The 17068-nt window shown below is 47.0% G+C and overlaps 1 protein-coding gene across 2 annotated transcripts; it reads left to right on the top strand.

Annotated features, from left to right (window-relative positions):
• The first annotated feature begins 5985 nt into the window (after positions 1 to 5985).
• RPL22 (ribosomal protein L22) lies at positions 5986 to 12358 on the top strand. 2 transcript variants are annotated; one of them, XM_057499653.1, is made up of 5 exons: positions 5986 to 6114; positions 7903 to 8007; positions 9814 to 9938; positions 11413 to 11528; positions 12158 to 12358. In XM_057499653.1, exons 1-5 carry the CDS (start codon positions 6103 to 6105, stop codon positions 12163 to 12165), a joined length of 366 nt encoding a protein of 121 aa, XP_057355636.1. In that variant the 5' UTR covers positions 5986 to 6102; the 3' UTR covers positions 12166 to 12358. The 2 variants fall into 2 exon arrangements, with proteins under 2 accessions (XP_057355636.1, XP_036781303.1); XM_036925408.2 differs by lacking the exon at positions 11413 to 11528 and having other exon boundaries at positions 6046 to 6114.
• Positions 12359 to 17068: the final 4710 nt, after the last annotated feature.

Raw genomic sequence — 17068 nt, 5'->3', positions numbered from 1 at the left:
GGGCCCAGGCTAGGCCGCTGTCTGCAGCCGGGCTTGGGCGGGGACACAAGTGGGACCGCACGGCCCCAATTCCTCGACGGCCAATTGGGGGCGCCAGAGAGCAGAAGACTCTCCTCCGTGGACAGCCTCGTGCCGGGGCGAGGGCAGGTGAGGGCCTTGGAATCCCAGGCCCACCGTGGCTGTTGGTTTTTGGCCAAGTTACTGAGCTCTCAGAGCCTCCCGCTGATGGGTGAGACTCAGTGAAGTGAAATGCACCTACTAGGCTTCGGAATAATTAAAGTTCCACCCCTACCAGCAGCAGAGTTTCCAGAAAAGCAGTGGGGTTGGGTGGGAGTGGGAGAGGAGGCTCTGAGCTGTTCCAGCGAGTCTCCTTCTGCAGGCCTTGGCCTGACACATGCTTGTTTATCCTAGCATTATTTTCTCCGGAATGCCCTCCATCCCCAGGTCATCATCTGCCTTCTCTGCAGGTCATCCTGAGCTTGGGCAAAGCAGCCTGTCTCTGCTCCTCCTGAAACCACAGAATCAAGCCCAGACCCTGCCTCACAGTAGTTGCTCAATAAAGTCTCACTTTTAATCAGTTTAGAAAAAAATGAGATTATATTTGAGCTGGGTTTTGAAGGGTGAGTAGAAGTTTGCCAGGGGGAAGAACGTAAGTGAATTCTAGGCAGAAACTACCTGTTCTTTTAAGGGTCCTCTCTAGCCTTGGTTCCATTTGTGCTCCAAGTCATAATAACAATGGCAAATAGGTAATAGCCACAGTTCTTGTATGAACTCCTCTAATCCAGGCAACAACCTTGGGATGCATAAAATGTTACCCTAGCAAGTGGTAGAGCTGGTATACAAAATTGAGTGGGTGTTTTATAAATGAATGATGCATTAGCTTCTCTCTAGAGGGACAGTAGGAGGTGGATGTTTGTTCCCGACACTGGGGCTTGTGTGATCCATCCATTCCTGTCTTTGTCTATTTAAGTAGCAGTTAAGTATCTGCCATGGGCCATAACACATAGGTTATGCCAGCCAAGGCTAATGAAGCACACAAATAAACAAGTCCAATAGTGATGGAGGAAAGGACGTTGCTGAAAAGAAAGTGTGTTGAGAGCGCTGAAGAAAATAGGAGTATGTGACAGAGGGTGGCTGGATGGGGTGGAGCCGAGGGCACACTAGATAGCCATGGGCAGAGAGGGACACTGGGCCTGAGGCCCTGGGGATGAGGAAAGATCAGACACAAGGAAAGCCTGGAAGAGTTCAAAGCAGAAGCAACAGTAAGTACAAAGTCCTAAAGTTGGAATAAATGTAGAGGAAATAAAAGGACAGTGTTGGGGGAGATGAAGGGGTGGGGGTGAGGGTGGGGTAAGAGGGTGGGTTTCGACATGTGGGAGAGTGAGAGGTGAGGTGGGCCGGTGTGGATGAGGAGGGTCTACCTAACACTTTGGACTGGAGAACCAGGAGGCCATTGGCTGCAAGTCAGGAGGCTAGGGGGTGGTGGAGGCCACACACACAGACACGGGGAGCTGCGTTTGAAGGCCTGACCCTGGGTCAAGCCAAAGGTCAAGTGTTGATGAGATGAGCTGTGTGCCCTGAAGCCCTTCAAGTCCAGGAAGGAGGAGGGAGTGACCTATGGTGTTAGACGTTGCTGAGGGAAGCAGAAAGGAAGACGGAGACCTGACCTCGGGGCTTAGCAAGGGCATACCAACCAGTAGTCTTAAGGAGAGCAGTTTGGGTGGCTGGAGGGCAAAAGCCTATCCAGGATGAGTTCAGTAGAAAATGGGAAACTACAGACAGTGCACGGAGGCAATTCTTCCAAGAAAATGGTTGTAGAGTTTGTCTCAGTCAGCTGGGGCTGCTTTAAGAAACATACCACAATAAAAGGCATCCAGATTGGTAAGGAAGAAGCCAAACTGTCCCTGTTTGCAGATGACATGATACTATACATAAAAATTCCTAAAGAATCCACTCTAAAACTACTAGAACTAATATCTGAATTCAGCAAAGTTGCAGGATACAAAATTAATACACGGAAATCTGTTGCATTCCTATTTCCAAGCAGAAAGAGAAATCAGGAAAACAATTCCATTCACAATTGCACCAAAAAGAATAAAATACCTAGGAATAAACCTAACCAAGGAAGTGAAAGAGCTATATTCTGAAAATTACAAGACACTCTTCAGAGAAATTAAAGAGGACACTAATAAATGGAAACTCATCCCATGCTCTTGGGTAGGAAGAATTAATATTGTCAAAATGGCCATCCTGCCTAAAGCAATCTACAGATTCAATGCAATCCCTATCAAAATACTGACAGTATTCTTCAACAAACTGGAACAAATAGTTCTAAAAGTCATATGGAACCACAAAAGACCCCAAATAGCCAAAGCAATCCTGAGAAGGAAGAATAAAGCAGGGGGAATCTCGCTTCCCAACTTCAAGCTCTACTACAAAGCCACAGTAATCAAGACAATTTGGTACTGGCACAAGAACAGACCCACAGACCAGTGGAACAGAATAGAGAGCCCAGATATTAACCCAAACATATATGTTCAATTAATATATGATAAAGGAGCCATGGACATACAATGGGGAAATGACAGCCTCTTCAACAGCTGGTTTGGGCAAAACTGGACAGCTACATGCAAGAGAATGAAACTGGATTACTGTCTAACTCCACACACAAAAGTAAACTCGAAATGGATCAAAGACCTGAATGTAAGTCTTGAAACAATAAAACTCTTAGAAGAAAACATAGGCAAAACTCTCTTGAATATAAACATGAACAACTTCTTCATGAACATATCTTCAAGGGAAACAAAAGCAAAAATGAACAAGTGGGACCATATCAAACTAAAAAGCTTCTGTACAGCAAAGGACACCATCAGTAGAACAAAAAGGCATCTTACAGTAGGGGAGAATATATTCATAAATGACATATCGGATAAGGGGTTGACATCCAAAATATACACAGAGCTCACGCACCTCGACAAACAAAAAGCAAATAGTTGAATTAAAAAATGGGCAGAGGATCTGAACAGATACTTCTCCAAAGAAGAAATTCAGATGGCCAACAGGCACGTGAAAAGATGCTCCACATAGCTAATCATCAGAGAAATGCAAATTAAAACCACAATGAGATATCACCTCACACCAGTTAGGATGGTCACCATCCAAAAGACAAACAACAACAAATGTTGGTGAGGATGTGGAGAAAGGGGAACCCTTCTACACTGCTGGTGGGAATGTAAACTAGTTCAACCATTGTGGAAAGCAGTATGGAGGTTCCTCAAAAAACCAAAATAAAAATACCATTTGACCCAGGAATTCCACTCCTAGGAATTTACCCTAAGAATGCAGGAGATCAGTTTGAAAAAGACATATGCACCCCTATGTTTATCACAGCACTATTTACAATAGCCAAGAAATGGAAGCAACCTAAGTGTCCATCAGTAGATGAATGAATAAATAAGATGTGGTACATATACACAATGGAATATTATTCAGCCATAAGAAGAAAACAAATCTTACCATTTGCAACAACATGGATGGAGCTAGAGGGTATTATGCTCAGTGAAATAAGCCAGGCAGAGAAAGACAAGTACCAAATGACTTCACTCATATGTGGAGTATAAGAACAAAGGAAAACTGAAGGAACAAAACAGTAGCAGAATCACAGAACCCAAGAATGGACTAAGTTACCAAAGGGAAAGGAACTGGGGGGGATGAGTGCGAAGGGAGGGATAAGGGGAAAACGGGGCATTATGATTAGCACACATAATGTAGTGGGGGTGGGGGGACATGGGAAAGGCAGTAAACAGAGAAGACAAGTAGTGATTCTATAGCATCTTACTGTGCTGATGGACAGTGACTGCAATGGGGTATGTGGTGGGGACTTGATAATGGAGGGAATCCAGTAACCACAATGTTGCTGATGAAATTGTATATTAGTGAAACCAAAAAAAAGAAAAGAAACATACCACAGGAGGCTGGGTGATTTAGCAGACATTTCTCACAGTTCTGGGGGCTGGAAGTCCAAGATCAAGGTGCAGACAGATTTGGCTCTTGGTGAGGGCCCTCTTCCTAGTTGGTGGGCAGCCATCGCCTGTGTCCGCACATGTCTTTTCTCCCTCTTATAGGGGCACCAGTCCCATCATGGGCTCCACCCTCATCTAAACCCAGTCACCTCCCAAAGGCCCCACCTTCTCATACCATCACTCTGGGATTAGGGCTTCAACTGTGAGTTTTGGGGGCACACAAACATTTGGTCTATAGCAGAGAGGCTAAAACAGGGGTTGTCAATGAAGGGGACTTTGGGGGGTCAAGAGATGGCTGTTTCCTCTTTAAGTTGGGCAATATTAAACAATGGTTAAATGCTGATGGGAGAGATCCAGAGAAAGGACACACTGCTGGTTTTGTGGGAGGGGCAAGGATTGTTGGAGTGCCTCAGGGAGGCAGAAGTGTAAGAGATTAATGCCCAAGGTGGCCTCATATGGGGTCAAGGACACTTAACAGGAGGGAAGGCAGAGAGGGTTTTATGTTTCTGGATGATTAGATGCGGAGGTAGGAGGGTCTGAAAATCCATGGGTTTCTTCTGTTTTCAAAGAAAGGGTGATGGAAGTCATTAGTTGAGAGGAAGATCTGGAGAAGACAGGCTGACATTCTGACCAGAGGCGTGAAGTATTCCCTTAGAGGGGAGTTGAGGACTGTCAGCAGCTCCAAGGGCTTGCTCAGGGTTAGAAGCTGTGTATCCAGGAAAAAGTATGCTAGTTTCTAATAGCGCTTAATGTAAAGGACTGTTGACTAGGTATAAAGGCTTGTAAACTAGGTGACTGAGGGTGTGAAATAAGAGCGGTAGCAACCCCGGAAAATAGCTACCAGTCCTTGGGGGACGTTACTATAATGTGGAAGCTAGGAAGAAGGACCCCAGGAAGCTGTTATATGAGGAGGGGCTGCTGCTCCCTGGGGCTGGGGACTCTGGGGAGAAGAAAATGAAGCTGGTTTTACAAATGTTGGAATAAATACAAACTGGATTTCAAATGCAAACTGCTGTTTCTGGAATTTTCCATGTGTCACAATCTGGATGAAGAAGTAAGCAGGAAGCAAACTGGAAGATGTCTCTTCATCCCCTCCAGCCCTGCAGTCTTCCCTCGTAAGCTGGATGGGGCTTCTGCTGGTGAGTACACTGCAGCCAGGTAAAGGGAGTGGAGGGTGTATGCAGCTGGGTGGCTGCAAGGCAGGATCTTGGAGCATAACTGGTAGGGGCACAGGGGGTGAGGGTGGGTGGAAAGTAGTCCAGTCACTAGATGGTAAGCATGGGCATGCAGACTTTGCTACTCAGCTTGTGGTCCATGGACCAGAAGCGGCGGCGGCGGCTGCAACTCCTGGGAGCTTTGGAGAAATGCAGAATGTCCACAGTTGAGAACCACCGAATTGGCCTCCACATTTTAACAGAACCACAAGTGATTCCTGCGTGCGTATCACTTTGAGAAGCGCTGGCAGGGGAATTTTGCAACTGGGAGACTAGAAGACGTGAGCTGGAAAGCTAGGAGATGGTGATCGCGGAGGGTAGGTGGCTTTAATTTCCAACTGTGGAGGGGCCAAACCGGAGCGTGTGCTTGACTGCGGCCGGGAGGCCTGGCGCGGGGACAGCGCAGCGCACCAGCTTCAGGCTGGGCACGGTAAGAAGGAAGTAGTCAAACGGGCACTGGGACCCTAGGGCCAGAGCCTCACCTCCCCAAGCTAGTGGGTTCGACTCCCATCCCACCAGCTGGTAACTTAAGGTTTAGTGGATTTCCTTATTTCTTTCCAGGACTTTCAAATGTAGAGCGATCCCCGTCATTTCTCTTTGGGCTTGTCCAGTCGGCCCCCATCTATGGCAGTGGGACATGCCGCCCGGCCCCTTGCACCCCCTGCACCCCTCCGGCCAGCGAGAGGACGCGGTTTGCATTCAGGGAAAAGCAATCGCTCCCCGAGTGTGCAGCCCAGGGCGGCGTAGGGGAGGCCGAGGGGCGTGACGGAGCGATTGTTGTGGCCTGAGCCCTGCGTGCCCTGCGCGCTGAGGACTCTTTGCGTCTGCGTAGTGCGCCCAGCTCCCTTTCTGCCTCCGCTGCGGCCATGGCGCCTGTGGTTAGTATGGCTCCGCGTGAGGCCTCGGCTCCGCGAGGGCACGTGGGCCTCGCAGGCCGGGCTGTTACCCGGCTCCCGCGGGCCAGCGCTCTGCAGCGTCCGGCCAGGGCCGGTCTGGCAGGCCGGTCGGGCTGGGCCAGGGCCGCCCCCGGGCGCAGCACGTTGCGCGCGGAGGAGGCCGCGGCCTGGGGCCGAGAGGGTATCCGCAGCTCCCGGAGGCCGTGGCTGGGGCCCGGGCCTCCGCCTGCGGCCAGCGGGGAGCTGCGGCGCAGCGGCTGCGACCTGGGCCGGCCCGCGGCCCCTGGATCCCGGCCGGCGTGAGGCAGCCACGGTCTGGGCCTGGTTACCTGGGCGGAGGGCGGGGAAGAGGAAGGAGACCTGCCACCCTCTGGATCTCGCATCCGGGAAGCGTACGGCCAGGACTTGGGGACGGGTGGGGATGTCCACCGAAGGGGACCTGGCCGGCCCGTTTCCAGAAAGGGCCTGGGTTTGAGGACTCCTGTGACGTCCCTGGAGGGAGTTAGTGCCTCCGCCGCAGCGGTACAGACCTTTTTTGGTGTAGGGCGCAGGCCAGGTTCCATTCTCAATAGCCGGTCTGGGACCAGGCTGTGCGGCGCCTTCATGTCATTCTGACTGCAGATCGTTCTCCTTCCACACTGCTTGGAGAAAGTTTTCTCTTTCTTCCTCCATTGTTGGGATACCTGAATTTTCGGCTCTCCATCTGCCTGGGCGGGGGCTTTTAATGCTTCTATGCATTTGTATGCTTTGGTGGAAAACCAGGATGGGAGAGGTATAGAGCCCCTTGTGGGCAGGATTTTTACTTGCTGATGGTATATTTCTGGGGCTAGATCTTAAAGTACTCTTTATTATTAGGAAGAGTCGTCTTTAAAAAAACCAGGGATTTTTGGAGTAGTTAGGTGGTTGAAAAGTTGATTCAAGTTTCAGATGCAGTTCTAAAAAGGAAGGGAGGTAAGTTGTGTTCTCGGAAAGATCTTTAGGTGGTGTAGACCTTTTTGGAGCGGAGGTACAGGCAAGCGGGTTATACAAATGCATTTTTAATCGTGGTGTTGTTGGAGAGGGAAGATTAATATACGGTGCTCTGAGAGTAAAGGAACTGTGTAGGATGTGTTCGAGCTGATGGTTTGAAAGTGCTAATGCGTGGACTAAATCAGTCAAGGCCAAACGTTTTTTACAGCAGTGTTACAGTTAGAGCTTGAGTTTAAGCCTTCCCTGTGTCGCGGCTGGTGTGGCTGTTCTGCCATGATGTGCAGGTTCATTGCTGTTCTGAGTAGGTAGGTGAGACAGGATTAAATGAGAGCAGCTGAACTGGACCAGGACCTTAGTTTGTGGAGAGTTAGGACAGGTGCCAATTTCAGATTAAAGTTGTTTTAGGTATACGAGGCCCTAATCTTGGAGTAAATTACTATTTCTTGAAACTTTGTTTCGGGAATTTTAGGGCCAATGAAAGGAAATGTTCGTTTTATTGTGGTTCATAAGCCAACAGACCTTCATGCCCATAGGGATGGGGGAGGCTAGAAAGAGTGCTAGAATGATTTCCCCTTCAACCTGGACCCCTGGCTTTGTAGAGCAACGTCTCGGGTATTAATCCCTCTGTGCTCTTGGGCACAGCACAGTGGTGGTCTCTGGGCGCCCCTGCAAGGGAGCACAGCTCCATGGGTTTTGTATTTGTGTGGGCTTTTACACCTGTGGTAATTTTGGTTCTGTTAATTTTTTTTTTTTTTTGATGGTCGTGCCTTCATCTTTTGTTATCATTTGTATACTTTTTAGAAAAAGCTTGTGGCGAAGGGGGGCAAAAAAAAGAAGCAGGTTCTGAAGTTTACTCTTGACTGCACCCATCCTGTAGAAGATGGAATCATGGATGCTGCCAATTTTGTAAGTTACACCCGTGATGTCACTGGGACAGGAAGGAACCTTCTGAGGTATTGTGGGGAGAGCCTCCAGAAGCACACTTTTCTTTCCAGGCTCGTATGCAGCTCTGCAGTTCCGGCTCTGCGTTGATCTCTGGAGCTTGGTCTCCTGTGCCTTTAAGTTTTGCTTGCTCTCTAATGAGTAACAGTGATGCGGAATGAATGGGATGGGCCCTAGCGCATGAGTGCTAGACAACTACCATGTTTTTCCTTTTCCTTTTTCTTTTAGTTTCCAAAAATGATTTTACTTAAAAATTACCAGGAAACAGGCAGACTTCCTTGGATCTGTCACCCACTTTGCCCTTTGGTGTGTTTCAGCGTAAGCATTGGGCCCTGGTCCTCACGGACAGGGCTGCCTCCGTCCGCGGCCTGGCTGCTGGGCTGGGAGCATTGGGTGGGCGGCAGCATCTCCCTAAGCTTTCCATTTCATTAAGCACCAGAGATTCAGGGTCTTTATAAAAATATCCTGCTTCCTGACCTGTAATTGGAGTTTGGTTTTTTCAGACCTTGCTCTGTAATGGTATTTTGCTCCTGTATTTGGTCCCATTCCCCAGTATTTTACTATTTCACTTAAATCTAGAAAAATTAACCTTGCTGCCACATTCTGACTCTGTAACTTGGTTTGGGCGATTTGCTCTTTGCCTCTCCAGGGGCCATGCCTGGGAATTACTGTGCAGAAGCCTTTTGACTTCACATTTGTTCTTCGGCCCCCAGAATGTCAACTGTTCTTCGGCCCCCAAAATGTCAATACAATTTCGGCAAGAAAATTCTTCAAATAAAAAAAGAGAAGGCTCAGCCTATGGCCAGTAACGACACAGATGGGCTTTGGTGACCTCTTCCAGCTCTGTGGCCTTGTGTGCTGCTTGTTTGGTCCCTGGCTCCTAAGTTCCTCACTGTCCAGTGACTTGCTTTTCTCTGTGGCATCTTTTCCCTCCCAATCTTTAGGCTTCTTCTGTTTTGTGTCTGGTGGCCTGTCCTGGTTGTTGCTCTGAACTTACCTGTCTATGGTTGTCTTTTCTTCTACAAGCCTCCTTCGGAAAACCTGAGTGTGAGATGGCAGAAGTCAAGATTTCGGACCTAATCACTCTTTACTCCACCATAAACTGACATACTGTGTATTGGAGTTTCTAAATAGAGGATTGTAGGAGTGTAGAGCAAGAACCCAGTTGTATCGTAGTAACAGCAAGAACCCAGAAAGTCCCCCTTTTTGGACAAAGACCCCTGAAGCCTTCAGAGGTGAACAGTCAGCCCAGGCTTCCGTGGGGGTTTGCTCACAGAGAGTCCCATCTCTGGGCTCCTGGGCTGCTGTCCCTCCTGTGTGTACACATGGTGCTGACATGTAATTGTTTTGGTCACCATGTGCTTTTGCTCCCACTAGACCGAAGACGTTTTCTCTGATGGTGCTGAGGATGGTACTCTATACTCCTTAGGTTCAGATGTGGCTTGTAACGTTTGGCCCTGGGTTTCCTGTCTGTTCTGTACCCTTGTGTGAAACCTGTGTAAAGGCATGTATGAATTTGTGTGGAAGCAGTGAACTGTGTTCATGCTGAGATGTTCATATTAATATATGTAAATAAATTTGAATAGTGCTATTCCTAATTGCTATTTCTAGATTTCAGACCTTAATAGATGAAGGTTTGCTATCATTTGTTAAAGACTGAACATTTAAAAAACATATTTGTTCTGTGTTAGAAGTAGTAAAAAAAAAACTCTGCTGGCGAGACAGGTGAACCTGTCCCTTCTCTCACTGGTGGATTTGGTGATTTAACAGGAGCAGTTTCTTCAGGAGAGAATCAAAGTGAACGGAAAAGCCGGCAATCTTGGAGGAGGGGTTGTAACCATTGAAAGGAGCAAGAGCAAGATTACCGTCACTTCTGAGGTGCCTTTTTCCAAAAGGTACGGGGTGATTTTTGTTCTCTGCCTGCATCCTAGCACTGAGATTCCCATCGTCACCCAACAGCAGTGTTGTGGCCCTCCGGGTAATTTGTTTGTGGTTGCATCTGTTAATTTCTGGAACAGAGCCCAGTGCACAGAGGCAGTGAACGAATAAATGTTCAAATGGTAGTTGAAGTATTAAACTTTTGGTGGTTTTTGAAATTTTGTTTTTCATAGGCTGAAGTATTTCACGCAGTAAAGACACTCAGACTGGCTCTTGTTTTTGTTCTTAAGATAAAGTGCTGTTTTCTCTGCCTCTAGCTTACAGTGAAGAGCTTTCACTTTTAAATGCTTTTTTCATGTAAGTGCTGTTACCATTGGCCGAGGAATCTGAAATACCAGTTCAGACTGAAGCCATTCCATTTAATTCCTGTGGGTCTGTTTTCTTTAAGTGGAGACATCAGTTCAGTTTCCCTGCTATATTATATGGTAGTGGTTTTGAGGATGGGTTAAAACATTTTATGTCGCTAAAGAATGTGGCATGTTTATACCTAGCTCCTAGCCCAGAGCCTGGCATAGTCTTAGGACCTTATAATCAAGGTAAACCAAGTAGTGGGAAATTTGGAGGTGTGTAGGACAGATTGGTTAGTTAAGCCTTTGCTTTTATTTTTAATTTCATCAGTCAGGGTATGACCTTAAAGCTGAAGGCAAGTACTTACATTCTGCCTGGCTGAGTCATTTGATTTGTGCAGAGGGAGACTGGGCAGAGAGATCAGTGCAACTGTAGGGTCTCGGGGGCACACAGCACCTCTACTCGCTGGGCTTTTGAAGGGCCTGTGGGCAAGAAGCCATCTTCTTTCTGTGCCATTTCTGTGTTCAGCAGCCGAATGTGAGAATGCCTCCTGACACATCTGACTTCAGATTTCCCACATTTTCTGTTCTGCACCTGTTGGAGAAGGAGAGGCGCCTTAATCTCTTGGTATAACTTTCCTTTCTTGATAGTAGTCCATTCTTTTGAAGCATTCAGAGTGTTCCTCATCTGGAACTTTTCCTATCTGGTCTCTGAACTGCTGCCCCGTCCATCCAGTCCACGCCAGCGTTCAATCATGAAACTTCAAGCTACCCGAACTTTCGATCAACTACCTCACCTCAACACAATATGGTAGAAACAATAAATGACGAAAGAGAATACCTTTTAGACGGAATGACTAAATTGAATTATTTTTATGTAGGGAAAAGTGGACAGAATTGAACTGAGAGCTTCACATCTTTGTGAAGATTGCTTTGTTGGTATAAGTAATACTGTTGGACAGTATTCATTTCCCAGAGATGGTGAGCTTGACTTTTGGGTCCTTGGCAGTGTGCCTCATTTAGTCCTTGTAACAGTCTTAGGAGATGGTAAGTGTCACGAGTCCCATTTTATAGAGGAGAAACTGAAATTTGGAAAGGTCAGTTTGCTTAGCCTTTTCTTCCCTTTCCTTATGGCTTTGGGAAGATGTGGAATGGATAAAACTGACGGCCTCATAAGCAAATGGGAGAGAAGAAACGAGATTGTAGGCTTTCCGAGTTGGGTTGCTGAGCACAGAAGCCAGTCACTGCCGCATATACACAGTGAGTTTTGTACGGGGCAGTTTGCTGTGGTGATGGCTTCACGCTCAGGCTGAGGCAGTGGTCGGGCAGACATTTAAAAAGCTGGGTGCTGCCAGTTGCAGAGCTGAAGTGAGGGCAGTGGCGGGTGGCACCCTGTTCTGTGCCTTGGGTAGTGAGCATCATGGAGCAGAAGTAAGAGTGAATGTAAGAGCCCTGAGAAGCAGTCCCAGTAACATGGACGACCTCAAAAGGAAGTTTAAGTCAGTGAGGTGAAGTGTGGGAAGGTCTTGGATGGAGCTCGTTGAAAACCCAGCATTTCTCGGTAAGAGGTATTATTAGTTGTGTGCTTGTCAAATCATTGCCATGGTGCCAGTGGTCCCTGAAACCCTTCTACACGTGTTTGCTTTTGTTTAATGGACAACCGTTAAATTTACTACCTATTCTCATTTTCATTGCCAGGTGAAATATGGCTGATGTTTTTTCTTGTTAGAACATTGGCCTGGTATATTTGCCTTAAATTTGCCATTTTGAATTGTGGAAAGACACCTTGAATTGTGACTTTGAATGCCCGAGGTTCCTAGAAGTCCCACTGTTTGAGGATGCAGGAGGGCGCTATGTCTGCTGGATTCTCAAGTGTTCTCTCTCTGCAGGTATTTGAAATATCTCACCAAAAAATATTTGAAGAAGAATAATCTACGTGATTGGTTGCGTGTAGTTGCTAACAGCAAAGAGAGTTACGAGTTACGTTACTTCCAGATTAATCAAGATGAAGAGGAGGAGGAAGATGAGGATTAAAACTGATTTATCTGGAATATTTTGTATGAGTTCTTGAATAAAACTTGGGAACCAAAGTGGTGGTTTTCCTTGTATCTCTGCAGTTTGAACAGAAAATTGGAAATCATAGTAAAAGGGCTTTACTTGGGCTGCCACTTCTTTAAATTTGTAATTAGACTTTATTTTTCCTGCTTGAAATTTTCAGTTCTTGTGGTAATACCAAAATAGAAGGGTATGGCTCCTTAAAGGGAACCAGCATCTATTTGGCGTTGATCCTGCGGATGAGGTGGGAATGAGAGCCTCAGTTAGTCGCTGTTTTACTCTACAGAGGGTGACAGTTTGACCTGGTGCTTTTTTCAAGGATTCGGGAATACAAATGGGACTCCAGTCACAAGGATACCAGTGACTTCTTAAGCTGTTTTGCAGGACAATGGCAGTGTCAATAAACACGCAGGGTTTGGGGGCATTTGTCTTTAAAATTTTTTATTACAAATTACTCTTGGTGCACACAATTATGCATTTTAGTCCTTTTTGTTCCTGTAGAAATAAAGTGGGGTCCTTGGGCACTGCTGTGTATTCTATTACCTTTTAGAAGAGGTTTCAGAGACTGATGTTAAAGTCCCAGGTTTTAAATTAAGTGCACAAAAATGAATTTGTAAATAAGTATTTCTACAACTCTTTGCAACAAGCTGTCCCTTTGGCCCCCAGCAGGGGTAGCTGGAGATGAAGATGAGGACTGGTAGATGGGCTAGAGGTGGGCATCTGTGTGTTCCCCAGAGCTCTCAAGTCTCTTCACGGGTGGGCAGCGGGGAGAAGGGCTTGGGTGACAGAGCAGAGCAGAGATGTCGGCATGTCCAGGGAATAGGCCCTTCCATGCCATTTATGCCATGGCTGGATGTAATATCAGAAGTCACGCTGCAAACTGACAGTAGGACAAGACAGAGTGGTGTTCCTAGTGGGGCAGAAAACAGTGTCTCATCTTGGGATTTTCATTGCCACGTGTACAGAGGCTAGGATCTGTGAAAGGTTATTAAGAGGTGGTAAAGATGTCATTGTGCCAACCGAAAACTGAGTATTTGAGTAACCGAAAAAGAGACCCTGATGCCTTAAGGTGCCCTTCTAAAATCTAAACAATTCTGCAGAAATGTCTGCATTGTCTTAAAATTACAGTGTTAACAAAATTCATGTTTTAAAGAGCTTGCCTACAGCTAATTTCCACATGTGAAATCCTTGTGCTCTGCTAGTTGTATAGCTGGAAGAGAAATGTTTGAGTCCTACCTTGGCTCTAATTTAACATTTGGCGCTCCTTGGATCGAATTTAATGTGTTGAGGCTTTGCAATTTCATTTGTGGTAAAGACTAGCATTTTCTATTTTCTACGCAAATTTTTTGAAGCAGAATTGTTTGCATGTTTCTCTGCCCTCACAGAAGGCAGGGTTTCTTTCAAATTTAACCGAGGCATCAGTTGCTCTTTGGCTTTGTCCATTATCATGATTATTAACGTTTATTAATAAATTTCTGACTTGGTTTTGCAAATTTTGTTTGTTGCATCGATGTTCTGTAGTAATTCATAGTTTGGTTGTAAAAAATTAACCCTGGGCTGAAATTAGCATATAAGCCTTTTTAAAGTTCCCAGACTTTTAAAACTTGTAATAAAATTGAAACTCATTGGGTTTTCTATGCCTTTTGAACTCCTGTAATTGAGTTTTGATCACCTTTTATATTAAAGTGGCTAACACATGGCTACTATTATTGTGCAAGGCCTTTTTTCTTTTTCTTTTTTTAAGGATTGGCATGTTATCTTTAGCGACAGATTGTTTCCTCACTGATGAATTGCTGTACCTACAATGACCTTGGTTTGCATAGGGCTTGAGAAGAAAATGCCCTATATTCCGATTTTCTTTACCTTAGTTGGGCCGCTGTGCCTCAGTGAGATTCTGGGGTTGACCATAACCAAGTGGCCCATGTAGAATTTCTTTAGACCCAGAGCCTGGAGAATAACTTTGCAAACAAGTGACTGTCTGACGGGATATGTAGCATGAACCTGTGTTACACCCATCACACCAGCTGTGCCTGAACCACATTTTAGACCGCATCCTACCTGCCTGCCTCATGGTTCAGCTGCCTGATCTGAAATAGTTAAGGCACAGGAACAGAGCAGGTCAAGAGAGTTTCAAGCTGAGATGTAAATTCACAGAAGTAATACAATAGCAAGTTGGAACAGTCTTACTCCTAGGAGACTGCTTACCATCTCTCCCTTGGCTTGACAAGCGCCACCATACTTGTCTAAGGTTTAATACTTGTTTTCCTTCCTAGAGCCTCAGCCACTCCCCTTTTGGGACTTGGAGTGGTGAAAGTGCTTTATCCTGAATAGTGTCCTCACACCTGTTCAGAGAGTCAGGTGTCGACATACATGCGTCCTAACTATTCACCAGTGGCGCCTGGCACAGAGGTGTTCAGAAACGGGGGGGTGGGGGGACTTTGATCAAAAGTTTTTTAAGGCAAATGATCAAAACCACAGGGTATTCTGGGGGTATTTTTTGGGAACACATCTTGGAGGTGAGCAGGACCCCTGGCGAGGTAATACGAAACGGCCCCTGGTCAGGCCAGTGATAACCTTTGGAGACCTAAATGTTGGCTTTGGCAGCGCATCCTCATTCGCTTCCCCCTGCTGCCCTGGGCCTTCCCGTGACACCCCATGAAGTGTGAAGAGGCAGAGTGGTGTGCTGTTCCTCTGTGAGCGGGCACACACCTAGGATGTGGTCACTCACAAGGGATAGTACCAAGGCGCAGACCTCCCCCTGGTAATGCAGCATAGCACAGGGCAGGCTGGGGTGATAAGCCAGCAGAGCTGCCGTGGGCCTCTGTTCTCTGGGGCAAACAGCTGTGGAGGTCACTTCTCTTTCTGGAAGGGAGGAGGGTGGGCAGAGGCCTGCTTTGGGGGATTTGCCATTGCAGCAAGGAGGGGGAGCTGAAGAGAGCAGGTGGAGGGCTGCTTCTTAAACGATGCCGGTCATGGTGCTTATCTCAGGGAACCAAAAACTAGGGATTTGTAATCCCGACATTTTCCTCTCTCTCCTGTCTTTGCGAGGATTTGAGGATCCACGTTCTTTTTTTTCTAGGCTATTTCAGGCCGAGCTAAAACGGTCTGCTAAGGCTGTGCTGACCAGCTGAGTGAGCCGCTACCCTAGCTAGAACCCAGAAGGTGCTGTAATTTAAGGCTTACATGAGCACTTCCTCAGGTCAGGGCCATGGCCCAGGAATCACCCTTGAAAAGCTCCCCTACTCCTCCCCAGCAACCCAAAAGATTTGGAATGAGGTGGGGCAAGGCCCCACCCACCTTGAGAAATAGGCTTCAAGTACAAGGGAGGTCTTGGTGGGCAGGGGCACTGACCCTCATTTCAGAGGGTGAACCTGTAAGTGAGGTGGTCTCAGTGCTTCTGAGGTCAGGTCAGAATTCTCCTGGGGACCAGGTGGGAGGGGTGTAGGGACAAGCACCTTGGTGCCCTTCAGAAGCCCGGTGACACGGCAGGGCCGTCGGGGGGCCACAACAGAATGTATTGGTAAAGGAATTTGCTGGGAGCCTGTATGAGGAATGCATGGAGCCCAGGGCTAGAGATTGACAGGTTTGCACTGAAGACATTAGTTATTGCAACTTGGCTCTTAGAAAAACAGGTTTTCCTTGGGTTTTTATAACCAATGTATTTAAAAAATATATTTTGATTTTGAATTGTCACTGAGGTATAATTCTGAGCTCTGTGTTCATCAAACATCAAAGTCTAGTCTCCTGAAACTGTAACCTTAATGATAGGCTTGTTCTCGGAATCGAGAGTATTGAATTTTCATCTTGTTAGGGATTGCTTTTAACATCAGGTGTTCTTGGTCACTGTCATTAAAATGCACACTTAATAACTGAGCAATAAGCGAACTCTCCTTTAACTGTCACTGGAATTTCTGGTCAAAAATCCACTTGTTTTTGCCATTCCAGTGTTTAGTTTTGATTTTGGCCAGTAAGTAATGTTACATAGCTTCAGCCCTTGGCAAGAACGAGGGTGGGGAGAGGATTGAGTGATGAGCATCTCCGCTCCAATTTGTTGTCAGTCTGAGCAGTTGGAGCTCCTCTTTCTTGAGTGATGTCTTTCTGACTTTCTCAGCCTCGTCTGAGGAACTAGAGCCAAGGTTAAGGGTGTGTGTGTGGTGGGGGCTTCCTGGTGATGGGAAATGCTGTATGGCAGAGCTTCTCTGAAGTGGGACAGGAATCTGGACGCATCCTGACCTCATCCCACCATCTGCAGGGGGTGGGGCGGGGCTGGTAACTGAGGGGTGGACGCGTTTGGTGGCTCATCGGATATTTTCCTGAATGGTTAACACTTGGGAGGGCAAGGCAGCCTTGCCCTAGAACATGCAGGCCTGCTGAGCGGCAGTGGCATGGGGCGCCTCTGCTGGATGTAAGTGGTGTGCATTACAGCCCCAGACCCTGAGAAGCCCTGTGCTTTCCGAGCTGGCCTCCCAGCTGCCTGTTCCTCCCCTGCAGGCCGCCTGCCCTGGGCTGTTTCCACATCTCCCCCTAGTGTGGTTTAAAAGTGATCTGCGGGATGAAGAGGATTCCCAGCGCCCTGCACCTTGATCCAGGGGGCTGGACAGACCTGCCCCGTGCCCAGGAATGAATAAAGAGGAGCTTTTGTTTAGGGCTTGCTGGCAGTTAGTTTCGTTGGGAGTGGGGAAGGGGGAAATTTGCTACAAGTGGTTTCCAACCCTCCACAGGCCATCCATTATTACCTCTGGTCA

This window comes from Manis pentadactyla, chromosome 4 (assembly GCF_030020395.1).
Source record: "Manis pentadactyla isolate mManPen7 chromosome 4, mManPen7.hap1, whole genome shotgun sequence".
Classification (NCBI taxonomy): domain Eukaryota; kingdom Metazoa; phylum Chordata; class Mammalia; order Pholidota; family Manidae; genus Manis; species Manis pentadactyla.
Note: the sequence above shows the minus strand (reverse complement) of the source record. Positions and strands in the feature narration are given on the sequence as shown.

What these genes read in the sequence shown, in the direction of transcription:
- RPL22 (XM_036925408.2), top strand. An exon ending in TCATGGATGCTGCCAATTTT is followed by an intron (nt 8,008 to 9,813) that starts GTAAGTTACACC and finishes GTGATTTAACAG; the next exon opens with GAGCAGTTTCTTCAGGAGAG. An exon ending in GAGGTGCCTTTTTCCAAAAG is followed by an intron (nt 9,939 to 12,157) that starts GTACGGGGTGAT and finishes CTCTCTCTGCAG; the next exon opens with GTATTTGAAATATCTCACCA.